The 15,100-nt window shown below is 35.4% G+C and overlaps 1 protein-coding gene across 1 annotated transcript in view; it reads left to right on the plus strand.

Moving 5' to 3' along the window:
* Window positions 1-15,100, plus strand: part of mei-P26 (E3 ubiquitin-protein ligase meiotic P26) — a 104,864-nt gene that overhangs the window by 68,172 nt on the left and 21,592 nt on the right. Inside the window, exons 13-14 of the mRNA XM_089099162.1 lie at window positions 2,473-2,592; window positions 13,321-13,380. Coding sequence (XP_088955288.1) covers window positions 2,473-2,592; window positions 13,321-13,380 — 180 coding nt within the window. The remainder of the gene's footprint in view (window positions 1-2,472; window positions 2,593-13,320; window positions 13,381-15,100) is intronic.

The following is a 15,100-nucleotide window of genomic DNA, read 5'->3' on the forward strand; positions in this document are numbered from 1 at the left end:
TTCTTTTTACTCGCTTTGAAAGGCAAATTATTTAAAATCAAGACTGGTATGCCGGCTTAATTTGTTTTCAGAAAATTTTCCCACACTCTCATAACAGCTGCTACGTTTGTTAGTTAGCCTTGTCCCTTTTTAAAGTCGCTGCTGGAAACGGACGTTATCAATACTTACTTAAGTTCTTTCTGACTCAGCAGCTTGCCATATTCAAGTGCTGGAGCAGAGAGACAGTTCTTGCTTTTGTCGGTCATCAAAAATAAGAAACGGTAAAGGCTAAATGTCTCGAGTGCTTCGTCCCTGATGAAAACGAAGCAACTTGTTCTCAGGTCGTCAAGTGGAGTACCTGACTAGGTGATCCCCAGCGATTTGACTCGGGCTATCAGGAAATGGAAACAAGTAGATCCCTTCAGTCAGAATTCGGCACTGGTGGATACTTTAAATTTGGACGAGGCCGAGGACGATTGAGGCCTTTTAAGTGCGACTTTTTAATTGTGACTACGTGTTTTTCTCTTTACCTTTCAATTTGTATGATTTGCCTGATCTGAAGAATATTGATACAATGTTATTTTTTTTAAATTAATTATTGTATTTTATATAAGTTTTATATATCTTGGAAGCCCTAGTCCAATTTGAGGCGCACTTTTTAATTTAAATAATTTTACAACTAAACTGGTAGCCGATTACGTCATTTTCGTTTTGAAGTGACTACATTGCATTGGTTTTTGATTCCCTTGAATACGAACGATAGAGAATCCAGAAAAAAATCTGTTTAAAAAAATCCTACATTAATTGCTTTAAAATTTGCCAGAAATCTTTGTGAGCACGTTATCCCTTATTTAAAGACCAGCCCAATTAGTTTTTTAAAAAATGGCAAATTTCCTTTTTAAAATGCCAAATTGAAGGGTTTAGATTTCAAACCTAAAAACGGAAACTGGGGTTTTTAATTTTGCAATATATCTGAATTTCATGACCATGAAGACCGTTAATAAATTCAAAGCCGGGCTTCACCAACAGGATTTCCAGAATCTAAGATTCCAGACTATTCTTTGACGTCTTGGATACACCGCATCTGGAATATGAAGCCTATCCAGTAGTAGCCTACATCCAAATAATAAAAAAAAGGACTTTTGAACTTCTAGGTTTTTGGAATTTTCAATCATACTATGAAAACGAAAGAAAAGAAGAAAAGAGAAAAAAGAAGAAAGAAGGAAAAAGATTGTGGAAATCCCATTGATTATCCTCCTATAGTAATTATCGATGCTTGATGGTGCGCGTGCGGCAGCCGCACGCACGAAAAATGTTCTTTGAGCATTTAGTAAAAACAGATGCGAATAGTAAATTTTTTTTCTCAGATTTAGTAAATTCTTCCAGACCAAAATGGCAACCCTGTCTGATATAGGCCTTAGAAGAAGGAAGAAAGACATGATGTGCCTAATCATATAAATTTTTGACTATGAAAAAAATCTATAAGAAAAAAAATCTATGGCTTATGCAAATAATTTTACCCACACTCTACCAGACTAGGTTTCCGTGCTGAACTTTTAAGATTCTTAGAACACCTCTTATCAACTTGCTTGAGGAAAAATACGCCTTATTTATGATCATATTTAAAGCTTAAAATATTTAAATAGATATTTTTACGAAAAAGATTAAAGTACCGAGGAAGGAAATCTTATTGTTTGGATTTGTTGAGTAGCAGCTTGCACAACTATGTATGTCTAAGAAAAACTAGGAAAAAATTCTAGAAAATTCTGCAGTTCTGCAGTTTTTAGTAGCAGCTGGTGCCAATTTAAAATAGAGAAACGTGGGTGAAAAGTCAGCAAAAATTAAGCGAAAAACATATGGCACTATACAGCTTAAAAAGGTTTAGCTTTCCTTTGAAGTTGTAATCTTTATATATCAACAGACTGTTAATGTTTGAATTTTTGCGATTGAAAAGTGTTGTCAAATTTTACGAATTGGTTTTGTTAATTCATTTTCACATTTCAACGTGACAACACTGACAAAAATGTGGCAATGGCCTCAAACTCAGTAGAAAAGCTTAAAAATCGTAGTTGACAGGTTTCAAAAAAGAAAGAAGCTTACGACCTTTCTGCAAGTTATTTATTTCCTAATTCATAAATACATTTTCTAGCCAATAATTTGTTTTTTCGCTGAATTTATTTTATGTTTCGTTAAAAGTTGACAATAGGTTTGAAACCTCTTTTATTTGTTTATATACGGAATGCAGAAAGTATATTTAAAGGGTATTATTTATGTAGAGAGTGCAAAAGTTTTTGATTTTTGTTGTTAGCATCTCTCAAGCTAACTTAAATTTCATTCAAAGTCAACAATAGGTGTGTATACCTTTTTACTCATTAACGAAAAGAAATTTAAAAATATGTTATTATTGTTATTACTTTCTTGACAAAACTGTCGTTACCATGTATGTTAACGTGAAAATGTTGGCGTCGAGTTTGAAGCTTGACCTGTTTTCAGGTCTGTCGAATCCACCGCCCCCAGTTCCTAGTACAATACGCCTTCCCAGCTCTTTTGAGTCTTCCACAGTCTCTATGTCATCTGCGACTTCTGAGGTTGTAACGTCAACTACAATGTCAGGTGAGTTCGAGTTCCTTCTTCTTGAAACGCTGTTTTAACCCACGTATAATCCGTACGTGGCTGCTGCACCTGCCATAAATTACCAAATGCCACCCATGTGATTGATACTGATCGTTAAGGCTGTAGAGGCTTTTTAAGTAAAGTTTTACATTGTTTTCTTGGGCTTATTTTTAAAAGAACGTTCAATGATGATACTGATAAAAAAGACGAAACGTGAAATAATCTCTTTGAATATGATGAACTCAGAAGTTTAAATGTTATTTTCAACAAAAATATATGTATCTAGGTAATTTTCTTTTTCCAAAAAGAAAAACTAGAGTTTTTCACCTGATTCAAATCTTTAACTTTTGTATTTCTTTTTTTTTATTCAAACTCAAGATCAGTTTAATCTTGTTTTCGTTTGACGTCTTAAGGACAAAAAAGAAAGTAAATCACCATATAGAAATGCAAAAATACTGGTCTGCTCTGAATGTTGAGAAAACTGATTTTCTCCTTATCTAATTTGTTTTATGTTTTGTCTTTAAAAATTCAAATGAAAATGGTGCTTTAAACTTCAAACAACTATAAAAACCTGTCTCATCGTTGGTGTTCAGCGTGAATACTCCGCGCGGTTGTATGATATACAGCCGCAATAAGACGAAAATATAGATAACTATGATATTCATTATTCTTAGGAACTCCGATTCGAAATATCTTGCTTTTTGATCTTTAGATTGGGGTTATGGTGGTGCTTTATTGTGTTTGATTTGGATAGTTAAGTATCCGATTGCGTCGTTTTAGACAATTCCATTCTTGCTGAAAATCACTCCCGAAAAATTTCTTCGGGCAATTCTGCTTGGAAAATTCTCCTTAGTCTACTTTGATCAAAAAAAAGGCTCGTGTTTTATTTAATTTATGATCGTTCTTCAAATCATGCAGGAAAATTCCCTCTTCCGTTGAGAATTTTTATGAGAAATCCTCCTCCCTAATGGATAGGTTCTCTTGCCGAAAATCCCCTTATAGAGGATTTCTCTCGTGGAAAATCCCCCTCCCCCATGGAAAATTCCCAAAATAAAATCCAAGCGCGCTAAAAATTTCCCCTGGACAATTCCCTTGGAATATCTTCACATGCCAAATTGAGTCGCCACAGAGAAAGCAAGATAAATAAAAAGAATATCATATAGGAATTCTGGCAATTCCCCCCCCCCCCCCTGTCAAATTTCTCCTGGAAAGTTCATACCCGGAAACTTCTCTCCTCGCATTGAAGTCGAGCAAAAGTTTTTGAAACCGGTTGGGGTATAGGGTTGTTTTTTTTTGTCTAATTGAATGCTAGGTAGATCGAGGAAGCTTATTAAACCGGTTGCCTTGTAGAATTATTTTGTAAATGTTTATATTGGGTTAGAGCAAAGAAGTTTATAAAACGGGTTGCCTTGTAGAGTTATTTTGTAAATTTGAATACATGGTTTAGAGTTTAGAGTAAAAAAGTTGATAAAACTGGTTGCGATATATTTATTTTTCACCATTGAACATCCGGATAAAGCAAAGACGTTTATGAAAACCAGCTGCGATGTCGAATTATTTTGTTTATTTGGGTAGAGCAAAGGAATATATAAAACCGGTAGTGAGGCAGAGTTATTTTGCATCGTTGAAGTTTGAGGTGGACGAAAGAAGTTTATAAAACGAGTTGCGATGTAGAACTATTTTGTATAATTTTATACTTGGGTGGAGCAATAGCCAGTCAAATTTAATTTTCACTCTACCTACATAAGTTGAAGTTCACTTTTGTATCTCGAAGTGTTTTCAGCGTGCCTCGTTGAGCCGAAACCTCGGTGTGCAGGTTGCAACGAGTCGGTGAATCACATCTGCCAAAGCGTCTACCAGCGTTGTCATTGCATTTTAATTTTGTGTACTGTACAGAGTGCGTGTTGTTTACATCGATAGTATTGTGATTGTGCGTACATAATTCGAGTGAAAATGAGTGCGAAAAGACAAGTAAAAACATTCGGTAGGTGAGAAAATGGAGATAATTAAGATGGTGCATGAAGGGACGCAAGAGAAAAAAGACACAGCCAGAGCCGGACTTAAAGCTTTTACGCTTCTAGGCCCAAGTGTTTTTGCTGCTCCGTGTCGGCGAGATTTTTGGGGAAATCCCCGAGAATTGGGAGATATGGGAGAACAGAACAGAACGCAACTGATAAGCCAAAATTAATGAAAGAGAGAGAGGTGATACCGAACTCTCGGATGCCATTCTTGGGAGACATCTGGCAGTTTCTAAGTGGCTACGGAATTCCTGTGTTGTTTTAAAATCACTTTTCTATTACTAGTGTTCAGCGACTGGCGGCAGAGTGCACCAGACACTTTGACGGTAAATCACTTCAGTCCAGTTTTTGTTAAGACGAAGATCACTCAGTGATAATTATTTTCCCCCCTGGCATTGTGCGCCTCTAGGCCCGGAACTAGTGGGTCTATTGATAAATCTGGGCCGGGATATAGCTGTTATGTTGCTTACATCGCTAGGCATGTACACTTGTGCATACATAATTTAAGGAAAAGTCAGAAATCGAAAACCCAGCAAATGATGGTAACATTAAATGTAAGAGGAAGAGATCATCTGAGTTTGCTAATGTAGAAGAGTGCATGAATAATGATTTAAACTATATAGAGAAGCAAACATTCTTCTTGGGTTTCAGTGGTTTTAGAAAAGGCTGAGCACTTCACCAAACATCCAGGGCATGATAATTTTAAGGTCAGTAACGGTTGGCTTGAGAATTTTAATAAGAGGCATAATATTACGTTTTGAAAAAAGTTTGTGGTGAGAGTGCGCCTGTGGACATTAATGTTCGTGATTAATGGAAGGGCTCGTTAAAGCATATTTTGAAGTTGAAAAACATTTTTAACGCTGAAGAAACAGGTTTGTACGTCAAGTGCCTCCCTGATAAAACCTATCAATTTAAAGATGAAAAATGCTACGTTGGTAAACACAGCAAAAAATTGTTATAATTTTACTAGCAACGAATAAAGCAGGATCAACAAACTTAAAGCCCTTCGTTATTGTTAAAGCGAAAAATCCTAGATGCTTCAACGGAGTAAAGTCTCTGTCTGTTGAACACACGTCTGTTGTTTGTGGACAACTGCATTACAGATATTCCTATTCCTCCTCTAAAATGGGTTAATGTACAATTTTTGCCGGCCAAAACAGTAAAAAACAAATGCCACTAGATGCAGGAATAATAAAAAATCTCAAGATACTTAACAAAACTGAAGTGATCAGAAAGATACTTCCGACATTGAAGACGGAAAGGTATGCGTTATCAACCTCTAGAGCCTATTCAATTTTCGAATAAATGTTGGGACAAAAAAAAACGAACAAAACAATAACCAACTGCTTCAGGTCGTGTTGATTAGGAGGGTTCCATTGTAACTGAACCACCGTGTAACTGAACCCCAAGCAACTGAACCCTTGTAACTGAACCACCGTGCAACTGAACCACCGTGCAACTGAACCACCGTGCAACTCAACCACCGTACAACTGAACGACCTTGTAACTGAACCCCCGTGCAACTGAACCCTCGTGCTACTGAACCCCCTTTAACTAAACCCTCGTGCAACTGAACCCCCGTGCAACTCAACCCCATTTAACTGAACCACCGTACAACTGAACCACCGTGCAACTGAACCACTGTGCAACTGAACCACCGTGCAACTGAACCCTCGGTTAACTGAACGCTCGTGCAGCTCAACCACCGTACTTACATTGGGTAAAACACAAGTTAGAATCCTTACATGTTCAACCTTGTTTGAATTGTTTGCTTTTTTAAGTCTTTATATAAATTACTGTCAAGATGATTTTTAAAAATGCTCTGTTTTGTTGTCACAGAAACAAAGAAAATCGGACGTCATAAACTCTTAAATCCAGGTTTATTTCTTTTTTTTATGTCTGTTAATGGGGGTTCCCTTCACCCTGTCACTTTCTACGGGTCTAAGCGTTTTCCCCCCTCCCCCGCCGAAAATTTTCCCTCCTCCACCCACGGAAATGCCATCACCGGGAAAATAACCCCCTCGTGGAAATTATGGTTTTCAAAATTTAGAAATATTTTTGACTCGTGTTATTTTTTGTTTAATTGAGAAGTTCTAAGGGAAGTGGAAAAGAGGAATTTATGTGTAAATCTTCCCCCCCCCCCCCTCCGTGCAAATACTTTCTTCTCATGAAAGATCCCCCAGAAAACCCCCACACAAAAAATGTATGTATGTTTCCCAATGACAAATACTATCTGTAAGCAATAGACAAATACAAAAAAAAACTTAAAAAGGAACTGAAACTTCTGCAATGGGGTTATCTGATTATTATGTAGCTAGAAAGAGAGGTAGATACCTCAAAAGGTGCATTTTGATGCCAAAATCATCTCGGCTCTCATTGAGCCTTCAAATAAATACAGAATTAGCTCTAAGGGAGAGAAGAAAGGAGGATAGAAGTAGAAATTGTTTGATAATCCCCAGGCATTTCTAGTCTTTTGTTATAAGCCGAAATTAATTGGAAACTAAACAACCGCAAGGGCTATTTTTGGGGGGGAGGGGAGATTTTCCATGAGTAGGTATTTTCTGGGAGGGAGGTATTTTCCGTGAGGTGTTATTTTCCTCGGGGTATTTTCTCTAAGGGATGTTTTTTGCGGGGGGGGGGGGTAGCGCCCCCCCCCGGCCATATTAAACTAAAGACTAGCATAAATAAATTCCTATAATAATTCAAATCCAAAATGATAAGAAATTACGGTACTGTTTCGCTTAATGGTACACAACGGCTATAGACAGTCGAATGAATGCCGTGATGGAAACCCGTAAGCGAGTAATTGTTATCTAAATTAATTTAAAAAAAAAATTCCTAAAAACAATTTTTTAAAAGAAAATTAAAGGATATTTTAAACTTAAGCTCAGCAGATATAAATACCTTTTAAAATTCAAACTCAAAGCGACCAGAAATTACTATTAAAGAATAAATGAAACCCAAGACAAATATAAATTAAATAAACAATCATAGCAAAAAGGTACAACAAGTAATAATACAAATGAATAAATAGATCTTAAAGCGAGTAATTCTTAGATTGAATATGAAAATCAAGCTTAAAACGAAAAAACATATTTTCCTATTGAAGTATAAATGAAACTTAAAACGAACAGAAATTAAATAAACAATCAATGCAAACTGAGTTCAGTGGTTCAGTTGCACGATGGTTCAGTTACACGAGGCTTCAGTTGCATGGTAGTTCAGTTGCACGATGGTTCAGTTACACGGTGGTTCAGTTGCACGGTGGTTCAGTTGCACGGTGGTTCAGTTGCACGGTGGTTCAGTTGCTACGGTGGTTCAGTTGCACGGGGGTTCAGTTACACTGGGGTTTAGTTACATGAAGGCTCAGTTAAATAGGGTTGAGTTGCACGGGGGTTTAGTTACACGAGGGTTTAGTTAAATATGGTTCATTTGCCCGTTGGTTCAGTTACACGAGGGTTCAGTTGCACGGGGGTTCAGTTGCACGGTGGTTCATTTACACGGGGGTTCAGTTACAGGAGCTCAGTTTCTTGGGGTTCAGTTACATGATGGTTCAGTTACACGCACACCGATTAGAAGTGCCAGAAAATCAAGCTGAAACAGAAAATGAACCGCAAGTAGAAGAACAACTAGAAGTGGAACTACTAGACGTTAACGTTGAGGCTGAGTGGAATGAGGTGATACGATAATGCAGCTGACATCAGACAAGATATCAACATTTTAAGAACTTTGTCGACGAGGGGGTAGCATTAACCGGCACATTAACTGATCAAGAAATAGTAGAATCCCTAACCATCCATGAGACCGCTCCTTGTGACGATCAAAACAAGGCAGACATTACACCTAAAGAAACCAAAGCCGCAGTCCGTACTTAACGTATAATTTTAGAAAGAAAAACAGTAATTTATCAGATAATGATTTTTCACCAGCAGTTTCACTCGGAAGTATGATTGACACACGTGTTGCCAATAGTCTTAAGCAGAAGAAGATTAGGGACTTTTACACAGTGAGGGTAATATATGGACTTTACTTTTTAGTGTGTTTGTACATTCTTTTTTCATCGTGTGTGCTGTGAGTATTTTCTATTAATACAATAAATAACTTGATTTGATATTAATGCAGCAATAAAATTAACCTTATCTTTGTAGTGGCTGTAGGGAATAAATTTAGCGATCCTTTTACGTCTGTATCTTGAATTTTCATTCGTTTTACCTTTAACTCGTTACCTTTGCAAGTTGAATTTAATGTATAAGGACCTCTATAACTCGAACTATACGTAATTCGAAGAAAAATCGTGGCCCTGTGAACTTCGAGTTAGCGAGAGTACATATATATATATATATATATATATATATATATATATATATATATATATATATATATATAAATATATATTATGTTTAAGAGGTAATTACTTGGCAAAAAAAAAACAAAAAAAAACTGTCGTCCTAATCCAGCAATTGAGACAAATGTGCACTTGAACGAGGTTTTGACCTTACTCATCTATCCAACTACCTAGGACCAAACAGTAAAGCCGCACCATCAACCAAATAGAAATTTCCAAATCCATGCAAAGTCGTCATCAATAAATATAAGTCATTGTAAATTTACGAACAAAAGCGACTTAAATCTAGTGAAATATTTCGTAGTAGAACCTCACCTTAGGGCTCATTAGAAGAAATACCAGTGCCTTAACGGGTTTCGAGGCTTTACTTTCTTTACCCGGCACAGTGGAGCCTCTACCATAAGATCTATATGGTATCCCTATGTCAGGTAAAACTTGTGAAATACATGCATACTAGTAAAGCTATTAAAAATTACATACAAAAAGTGTTTCATTGTTTCCTTAATAAAATCCCAGAGGTCACTGGCAAAGACCATTCTGGAACAAATGAAGACTGGTCCAGATGTGTCTTTTATTGGTATCCGGAACCAATTACAGATATAAAGATCCTCAAGCTTGTTTGAAAACAGTCTACAAATTCAAAATTCCAAAAAAAAAGCGAAAGAGAAATTATATTAAAATATCATTCTATATTTATTTATAATTTTTTGTATATTTATCTAAAAGCTCATGATACATAAAACTAATTTTTTTGAATCGCCAACTAATGTTTTTGGCAAAAAGACATCTAAACATCCGTTTTTCGCTCAGTTTTTTTACATCTATTTTTAAAATCTGTGTAATTACTGCATATTTTTCCATACCTAAATAATTGGGAATAATAAGCTGAATAAGTAATATTTGAATGTATATTACTTTCAAGGAATGGAAAATTAATTACTTCAAAATTAGAATCATCCGTTTTATTATATATTTTAAAAACTAATTTATTATTATCTGAAATAATAATATTTAAATCTAAGAAATGGTCAGAGTGTCCTATCCCACAGCTAGGCTCCAGAATTAACTCTTGTGGATAAATATTTTTTGAAATCTCAATAAACTCTGCACAATTTATTACTAAGAGATCGTCCAGATATCTTTTATTTGAAAAATTATATTTTACATTGCTTGGGCTATTTTTATTTATCATATATTCATATTCTAATTGACTTAAAAACAGGTCCTCTATGAATGGTCTCGCATTCCACCCATAGGAATGCCAACAGTTTGTTTATATAAGTTCCCATTAAATCTTATAAAAGTATTAAATAGAACAAATTCCAATAAATCACATACCATATCCAAGCTATAACATCTTGAATTAATAGTACTTCTAAAAAAATTCGTCCATCGGGCTTTTTTTTTTATTAAAAGTATCAATTTTCAAAAATCCGATATTAGACAAAAGAAAAGATTTCTTTATGACCATTTATGATAGATATATATATATATATATATATATATATATATATATATATATATATATATATATATATATATATATATATATATATATATATATATAATAATAATAATAATAATAATAATTATAATTTATTTTTGACCCACTATATATATATATATATATATATATATATATATATATATATATATATATATATATATATATATATATATATATATATATATATATATATATATATATATATATATATATATATATATATATATATATTCATATTTACAGATAGAAGGAAAATTATAATATTAAATGTTTTTTCTCTCCCAGGTGAATCAGGATAGTTATTTCTGATGTTAAGGAGTTAAGATGGGCCATCTGCAGATTGTTCATCTTCCCCTGTTGTCTTGCAAGATGCTGAAACGATGGCTTATATTTCTGAATTTTTCACATCAAATTCAATTGATAAATATAGACCTACAGTCGCTTTAAAGAACTCAACCAAGCAGTCTTTTTCTGTCGGTTGCAAAGGATATCAGTTGCTTTTTGATTAAATTGTTAACACAAACTTGACTTGCACTGAAACTCCACGATTTATTTCTGTATTTTCTTGAGTCCTATTGTTCTATTCTGCGTCCTCTCGAAGTTCTTGAAGCGATCAGTAATCCTAAAACGTCTGAAATAGTTTCACTGTTGCTCAATACAATGAACCAATAATTGTTGGCGATGTGCCTTCACTTGGCCAAATATATTTTTCAGTCTGACATTTCCCTTGTGCAAGATTCTTCAGTCGGTTAACCGTGATTTGGCTGCCGCTTGCAGACATGTAAATACTGTCAGTTCCAGAACAAAAGAAATGCCAGAAAAAGTTGCTTCCGTTTTTCGTTTTATTTTCAACGAAGCTTAGCCAGGTGCCAATAACTTGAGATGACAAGTCCAAAAACAAGCTGTGGAAGGATTGTGCGTCCAGATGATCCTGATATACTTGCTCAGTATAGAACTTGTGTCTGTATCTCTTCTCTTGACTTCTTTATATTACAGCTGAAACGACGTTTTGGACTTCACTGAATGTTTTGTCACACCTCTGCATCTTTTCCCCTTCTGAGATTGTTTCTGTTGGCCCCATGAGCATGAAAATGGAGTTTTAACTTAAAAAAGTGGCTGGGCTGTCGTACAGCAAATGGGAAGATTTTCAGATCACGGAAAGGCCTTCTTGTGCTGTGTCATCTTCAAGAATGCAACCCTACCTTTTACCAAAGATTTAAATTTTATTCTTGTTGCGTTGCTTGTGAGTACTACTACTTCAAAAGGTGCAATCCCGCACATGGAAGGCTAAAGTTTAGCTAAGGAGTTCAACCGAACAAAAAAGGCTGGGGAGCTTTTTCCTGCTCGTGACTCATAGGAACATTGATGTCTGTCCCGAAAGGATAGTTGTCGTTTTTGAATTGAAGTAAACTCGCCGTCGTTCTGTAAACACTTGCTGTACTGAACTTGACAAATTTCTTTGTCGCCTTTTAGAACATATGATGTATAAAATATGTCTATGCTTGCCATTTTCTACCAGCCTTTTAGAGCTAGTTAAGCTGTTTGTGTGTTCCTTTCGGTCCTTGTATCGTATTGAATAAAAAAAAGGGGTTTTTTTCCAACTGAATGCAAGGAGCAAATTGAAACTTAAAACGAACAGAAATTATTCCGTGTATTAGAGGAGGGGGGCTACCCCTTCGCCAACCCTCGCTCTTTACGCTGAAGTATTAAAGTTCTTTAAAATACTTCTTATTCAAATTTATCTACCATTGTGTTTGAGTAGTCTATCTTAAAGAATTGTGACAAAAAGTCAAACTTCAGCGTAAAAAGGGAGGGCTGAGGAGAAGATATCTTTTTTACTGTTTTTTAAATCATACCAGGAAATATCTTTCCCCGCCCCCTGTGTGTAAATTTTACCTGGAAAAAATTCCCACGGAAAAATATCCCCGATGACCCCCCCCCCCCCTGAAAATTTCCGTATATTTCACGATGATAAATACTATATGTGAACAGTGTGGAAACTGCACAACTTACAGTCCTTTCCCCAGGTGCTACGCGGGGTCTTGCCATCCCCAAAGGTATAATTATTGGACTTTTCAACTTTCCTGAATCAAATGGCTGTCTCAAAATTTTGATCGGACATCTTCGAGGAAAAAGAAGCCTGAGAAGGAGACTAGTTATACTCCAATCTTCTTAGTCACTTTGATAGGGCTCAATAAATTTTTGATTTCCGTTCGAATGAACCCTTTCCCTATCTTATACGACCACTGGTTCGATAAAATCGCCATAACAAAAATAAATGAAACACGCATCCATGATCCTTCTTCTGGCTAAAAAAATCTTTGTAGATAGAAGCTCGAAACCCCTTTAGTATGTTCTCTGATATGCTGAATCTGATGTTGTAATTTTCATTAAGATCGCTTGAATTTTCGGGGAGTTTTACCTCATTTATCGAAAATCAGGCCGAAGGCGTCGAATTAGGAGATCGGTACCTGCGCAATGCAGACCATTGGTCAGCCTGCGAAAAAGTTTTGAAGTTTTAAACTTGACTAATTTTGTATATTTGGAATCAGCATAAAAAGGCAGTTCTTTTGATGTATCTATTGTTATCAAATTCTAAAGTTTCAGTTACTATTGTGCCGAGTCGCTTCTGACTTACTGTTTGTTACCACGAACTGTTTGAAAGTTTTCCGACGGGAACAAAAAAAATTGTACTATATATGGCATTGTATATATATATATATATATATATATATATATATATATATATATATATATATATATATATATATATATATATATATATATATATATATATAGCCAAAAACATTTGCCTAGGGTATTTGGTAGCTCTTATTATTAACGTATCTTTTATTTAGATGTAATGCAGCGATGGGGCGAGCCTCCCGTTCTACAAAAACCAAGGGATCCCAGTATTTGTAAGTTTTTTTTTTCAGTTTAATATGTAGAGGTTATATACAACTTTTCTATCCAAGAGATATTTTCTAGAAGTTATGATCTAGTACAGTCTGTTTATCTTGCACCCTCTTTGGCTTTGTAAAGGGGAAGTGTCTTTTCCTGGGGGGGGGGGCTCGGGGTTCCTTCTACAGAATGTGAAACATCACATGCATAACCCCTATTTTTTTGTTATTTATTGCCACAAACGGTCCCATTCATTGGTTGCCCCTCCCTCTTCCAAAATTGCTTGGCCCCTATCTATCCTCCTAAATAAAAACCACGGATGCGGGATAAAAACAAGAATATTATGCCGAAATGGGGTCTTTATACAAAAGTTACTAAATTCGATCCTAAACGGATAATTTACCTATTGTATATCTGACTCGTCATCACGGACGTAATGGGCCTCTGTGGCCTGAGCCTCGATCGAGAGGGTTCGTGTCCGCCCTGCAATAGAGAAAAACTTGTCGTCATCGAAGAATAAACACTATAATTACAGCTGTTAATCATTCAAATATAAAAATTGAGTGATACCTTTAGGAAAAATAAAGAAGTTACCGATCTCGATATAAAGTCTATTCTAAGTGGGAGGCCAACAGCTATATGGTAGCACTCTTTTAAATATCAGCAGAATTGACGGAAGTCAATCAGCCCACTCAATCACTCCTAGCCGAGTGGATTGGTGCGCTGGATTTAGGATTCTTCGCCCGAGAGGCCGAGAGTTCGAATCCTATTGTATCATTGGTTTGGGACCTTGAGGAAAAATAATGAAATTACCGCTGTCGTTATATAAAATTCTAGTCCATGCAAGAGTGATCGAGACCCTTGGTAGACCTGGATCTCGTAACAAATACACAAATATCTAATAACCAAGGTTCTGTCTAAAAAAATTATCCTAGAAGATAACCTTATGGAATGATCGTTAATTTAAAAATGGACATTTTCAATTCCTTATAACAATCAAGTTCATTACACAAATTCACATTTTGAAATTGAAACCAAATTCTATCTCCACCCCTTTCCCTGTACAAATACGTCAAGTAAAAAAAAAAACAAGGTAGAAACCAAATAGGCGATAAATAAATAAAAGTAACGGAAAATATAAATAAATTCCCATAAGCTGTTGGATGGCACACGTGATTTATTTAATTTTTTTCATTTTAGCATTATATCAAGCTGATATCTTTAAACATATCGAAATCTTTAAATGATCGTAAATTTATTTATGTTTTCTGTGGTGTGGCGAACGTGACTCATGGTGGGATCTTTAAAAGGGAGGGAATTAGTAAAGGGGTTGACGAGGGCTATTTACCTGTTTGTCGGTAGGTGGGGTGGGGGAGGGGTGGGGCTTAACACTGTGGAAAGTTTATAGAAGTAGTAGTATTTGCAATGGCTAGTCACCAGAAATAATATCGCATAAAGGTTATTCGTAATACTGTAAATATCCTCCAGATGTTTTTTTAGTATCTAAATATTGTAAACGATGCCGCAAGTCTTGATGAACAACCTATAAATGTGTGTGCACTTTGAGAAGATGTGTGCTTTACACACTGCGAAAAGTGACTGAAAAATAACAGAAAAAAAAGGTTAATTTGTAAAGAGTTCAAAGCTCATCTCTCGTGCTTTTATCTTCCTCTTTCCTTCATTAAAAGTAACTATTCATTCAAGTTATGGTTTTGTCATAGCATAAAACAGTTGCTT

Source organism: Artemia sp. Qi Xiang Cuo, chromosome 2 (assembly GCF_049724085.1).
Source record: "Artemia sp. Qi Xiang Cuo chromosome 2, ASM4972408v1, whole genome shotgun sequence".
NCBI classification, from domain to species: Eukaryota; Metazoa; Arthropoda; class Branchiopoda; order Anostraca; family Artemiidae; genus Artemia; species Artemia sp. Qi Xiang Cuo.